Source organism: Protobothrops mucrosquamatus, unplaced genomic scaffold (genome assembly GCF_001527695.2).
Source record: "Protobothrops mucrosquamatus isolate PMUCROS unplaced genomic scaffold, P.Mucros_1.0 scaffold1730, whole genome shotgun sequence".
NCBI lineage: Eukaryota > Metazoa > Chordata > Lepidosauria > Squamata > Viperidae > Protobothrops > Protobothrops mucrosquamatus.
Window position 1 is genome coordinate 1 of NW_015387877.1, and position 2,365 is coordinate 2,365.

A 2,365-nucleotide genomic window follows, 5' to 3' on the forward strand; every position below is an offset into this window, starting at 1 on the left:
ACAGTGTCGGTTGGCGACCCCCAGGGGGAGAGCCTTCTCTGTCGGAGCGCCCACCCTCTGGAACGAGCTGCCCCCTGAGATCCGGGTGATTCCGGATCTCCCCTCCTTCCGCCGCGCCCTCAAGACCTGGCTGTTTCAGCAGGCAGGACTGGCCTAGGGGGTATTTTAATTGGTTTTAACAAAATTTTAATAGAGCGGCTAATTCGAATATTTATTTTTAATTATTTTAGATTTGTATTTGGTATTTCTGTGGGATTGTTTTAAACTGGCTGTAAGCCGCCCTGAGTCCTCCGGGAGAAGGGCGGGGTATAAATGAAATAAAAGTAAAAAAAGTAAAGTAAAGTTGAATTGAACTGAGAGAGTGGCTGGCCTATGGTCATCCAGCTGGCTTTCATGGCTAAGTCTGGACTTGAACTCATGGCCATTGTTTTCTAGCTGGTGCCTTAGCCACTAGACCAAACTCCTTAGTTTCACATCAGATGTGACACTATGAATGGCTGGAACATCAATTCACAACTCAATAATTAGTAATGATCAAATCTATTTCTGAAGAGCCACATATGTGAAATTATAATTGCAACTCTTATCACTGGAAGCATTGGATGTTCATACTGTATTGATCTAACAGGATTTTTTATTTCTTCTTGTAAAATTTTTCCAAACTTCATTTTATTAGTATTCATTTAAAACAAATAACAATTATCTCCCTTCTTTAAGGCTCGAAATGCAGAAAAGGCCATGTAAGTAAATTTGAATTTTGTTTTTTTTTAATTCTGAGAAATTGTCAGCCTGTTTTTTAACAGTTGAATTAATTGCTATATTTATTCTACACATAAAAGCATTTTAATGATTGAGGGAAATAACCACTATATATCTTAAATAAAATCACACTTCCCTCCAAATACTAGTGGAAAAAACAGGATATCATTCACATGTACTGTAGTTTCAATGTCCTTTGATTAAGAAAATATGACTGGTTTGTAGGCCAATGTAGACCAACATGTCTTTGTGGGGAGTTGCTTTTAATCTCCATTTCCAAAGAGAAAAATAAACTTACAGAATACAAAATACAGTTTAAAAGGTGTATTGAAAACTTAAATGTGTTGGATAATCTAGCACAGAACATGTGAAAGGATTAGCCCAGTAAGATCCTGGCATTCTTTCATTTTTTTATATTTATAAGGCTTAGTCACATTGTGAATTTTGTTTTTCTTTCCTCATATAATGGGAGGATTTGATACTTGTCTGTTATTTAGAATTTTATATTTAAAATATTTTTTAAGGAACAAGGACATTTTTTAAAAAACTTAAAACAATGAGGTTCTACTTTAAAAGGTTCCGACTATAATCTTAAGTCATTTTTCTATGTTTAGTAACTAAAGTCTGTACAACTTTTCAGATAATCAATGCAAACTGCTTTACAGAAATATGTTGATCTCTTTATTTACCCAGTACCAATCATCTAAATTGATGTTCGTAAATCATTTTTAAACAACAGATGTTGAACTAAGCTTTCTTCCTTTTAGGACTGCTTTGGCAAGGTTTCGCCAAGCTCAGCTAGAAGAAGGAAAAGTTAAGGTAACAACATAGTTAAACATATATAAACAACTATACATTTAAATACAGGGACTACTGTCCACTGAGAAGGCAAACATACAAATGGGCTCTTGAAAATAACATTAGCAATTCAATCTAGAAATGCAGATGTTAATCTTGGCTGATTGATATGAAATTATTTTATCTCAATTTCGCCCCCAAAAGCTGGGACTAGCAAGATATTTTTCTGTGTAAATAGCCATTCAATGTTTTCACAATATATATCACAAAGTTCCTGATTAAATTGTGGTAATGATCACTATGGTTAATGTGCTAGTGTTTGGGCAATGCAAACCATTTGAAGGAGCACTTCATAAAGCACTCCTCCCAACTTGCTCAGATTATCAAGATGGCCATATCTCTTTAAAAGGCTCAGAGTGTTGCTTTTTCCATCAGGATTATTTGTGAAATAATGTGGCTTGTGCTGATATTAGTTTTGAAACTGGTTATTTAGAGACTTCTTGCTTTGTTTGTATGCATGTGAAAAACATTTCTACATGCCCTGGCTTAATAATGTGATGCCTGAACATCAAACTGAGTTCTAAAGTTAGCTGCTATGTAATGTTCTAATACAGCGGTTCTCAACCTGTGGGTCGCGACCCCATTTGGGGTCGCACGACCATTTCACAGGGGTCGCCAAACAACGCCGTCCGCCATTTTTTTTTACCCTTTTCCTTAGCTGTGCTACTCCCTCTGCTTGGCGGCAGCCTGCATGCAGGAACTTTACCAAACATGCCCTGCAGGAGGCGTGTGAAGAGCGCAGGCGCAG

The 2,365-nt window shown here is 36.7% G+C and overlaps 1 protein-coding gene across 1 annotated transcript in view; it reads left to right on the forward strand.

The window, feature by feature from the left end:
- The first annotated feature begins 722 nt into the window (after positions 1 to 722).
- Positions 723 to 2,365, forward strand: part of ISY1 (ISY1 splicing factor homolog) — a 22,672-nt gene continuing 21,029 nt past the window's right edge. The window contains exons 1-2 of the mRNA XM_015822962.1: positions 723 to 740; positions 1,527 to 1,578. Of these exons, the coding sequence (XP_015678448.1) occupies positions 739 to 740; positions 1,527 to 1,578 (54 nt within the window). The 5' untranslated portion in view covers positions 723 to 738. The remainder of the gene's footprint in view (positions 741 to 1,526; positions 1,579 to 2,365) is intronic.